General features: G+C 40.0%; 1 protein-coding gene across 1 annotated transcript; it reads left to right on the forward strand.

Annotated features, from left to right (window-relative positions):
* Nucleotides 1–1093: 1093 nt before the first annotated feature.
* On the forward strand, nt 1094–1579 carry LOC141630096 (uncharacterized). The gene has a single exon (XM_074442972.1). It carries the CDS (start codon nt 1094–1096, stop codon nt 1577–1579), a length of 486 nt encoding a protein of 161 aa, XP_074299073.1.
* The last annotated feature ends 351 nt before the right edge of the window (nt 1580–1930 follow it).

Consider the following 1930-nt stretch of genomic DNA (forward strand, 5'->3'; position numbering starts at 1 on the left):
CGCTAGCTTCTGTTAGTTATATTTAGGTATTTATTTTTGGTACATAACGACCGTATCAAAGAAGCTGGAGGAACTATTAGATAAGGGCTATGTGAGGCCAAGTGTATTACCTTGGGGAGCACCTGTGTTATTTGTCAAGAAGAAGGTTGAGAGTATGCGGTTGTGTGTTGATTATAGGGAGTTGAATAATGTGACCATTAAGAATCAGTACTCTTTACCTCGAATTGACGATTTGTTTGACCAGTTGAGTGGGGCTGGAATATTTTCTAAAATTGATTTGAGATCGGGATACCACCAATTGAGAATTAAGAATGAAGATATTCCTAAGATCGACTGCATTCAGGACTAGATACGGACACTATGAATTTGTTGTTATGCCATTTGGATTAACTAATGCACCAGCGGTCTTCATGGACTTAATGAACCGTGTGTTTAGTCCCTATTTGGATCAGTTCGTAGTTGTCTTTATCGATGATATCCTAGTGTATTCTAAGGATAAGGAGGAACATGTGAAGCATTTGAGAATTGTATTGTAAACTTTGAGAGAGAATAATCTTTATGCCAAGTTGAGTAAATGTGAGTTTTGGTTGGAGAAGGTGGTGTTTTTGGGTCATGTTGTGTCAAAAATGGAGTGTCGGTAGATCCAAGTAAAATTGAAGCAGTTGCTAAGTGGGAGAGGCCGAAAAATGTAGGGGATATACGGATTTTTCTGGGGTTGGGTGGTTATTATAGAAGGTTTGTAAAGGACTTCTCAAAATGGGATGAGAGTTGTGAGAAGGCATTCCTAACCTTGAAGTAGCGCCTGACTACAGCTCATATTCTTGCTTTACCTGAAGGAAGTGAGAATTTTGAAGTATATACCGATGCCTCGAATAATGGATTGGGGTGTGTGTTGATGCAGAATGGGAAAGTAATAGCTTATGCCTCGAGACAATTAAAGCCATATAAGGACAATTATCCTACCCATGATTTAGAGTTGAGAGCCATGGTGTTTGCTTTAAAATTTTGGCGCCATTACCTTTATGGAACTACTTTTAAGGTGTTTTCTGACCACAAGAGTTTGAAGTATATTTATACTCAGAAGGAGTTGAACATGAGACAAAGAAGATGGATTGAGGTGATTGGAGACTACGACATGGAGATAGTATATCACGAAGGGAAGGCGAATGTTGTGGCAGATGCATTAAGTAGGAAGTCTTTCCATGCTCTATGCACTGCTATGTCAAGAGTGAGGTTAAATGAGGAAGTGGAGAAGATGGACATTTGTATGATTAAGAAGGGTGATTCCATTGGAGATTTGACCATTGAGCCTGAGTTATATGCTGAGATCAGGGAGAAGCAGAAAGAGGACCCGAGAATACAAAAGTGGCGTGAGGCCGTGGGGAATGTCGTGGGCTCTGAGCCTTGTTCCAAGTTCGAGATCAATGCAGATGACAGTCTTAGATTTGTTGGAAGATGGTGTTTACCTGATAGTGAGGAATTGAAGAGAAAGATCCTTACCAAAGCTCATTCTACACCTTATTCTGTTAATCCTGGAGGAGATAAGTTATATAAAGATTTGAAGGAAACCTTTTGGTGACCAAAGATGAAGAAGGAGGTAGCTGAATTTGTTGCAAGGTGCTTAGTATGTCAAAGGGTGAAGGGAGAGCATAAGAGACCACAAGGTAAAGTTCAATCCATCGATGTGCCTGAATGGAAGTAGGAGAGCATTTCCATGGATTTTATTGTTGGCTTGCTAAGGACTCAAAGAGGGAATAATATGATATGGGTGAATGTGGACTGATTGACTAAGTCAACTCACTTCATTCCTATGAAAGATACTTGGAGTAAAGCTGGGTTGGCTAAGGCATATGTCAAGAATGTGGTGAAACTTCATGGTGTGCCTAAAGACATTGTTTCCAATCGTGACTCGAGGTTTACATCTAAGTTT

The sequence above is a fragment of the Silene latifolia genome, chromosome Y, assembly GCF_048544455.1.
Source record: "Silene latifolia isolate original U9 population chromosome Y, ASM4854445v1, whole genome shotgun sequence".
In the NCBI taxonomy this organism is placed as follows: domain Eukaryota; kingdom Viridiplantae; phylum Streptophyta; class Magnoliopsida; order Caryophyllales; family Caryophyllaceae; genus Silene; species Silene latifolia.

What these genes read in the sequence shown, in the direction of transcription:
- LOC141630096 (XM_074442972.1), top strand. Translation starts at nt 1,094, where the DNA reads ATGAGACAAAGAAGATGGATTGAGGTGATTGGAGACTACGACATGGAG.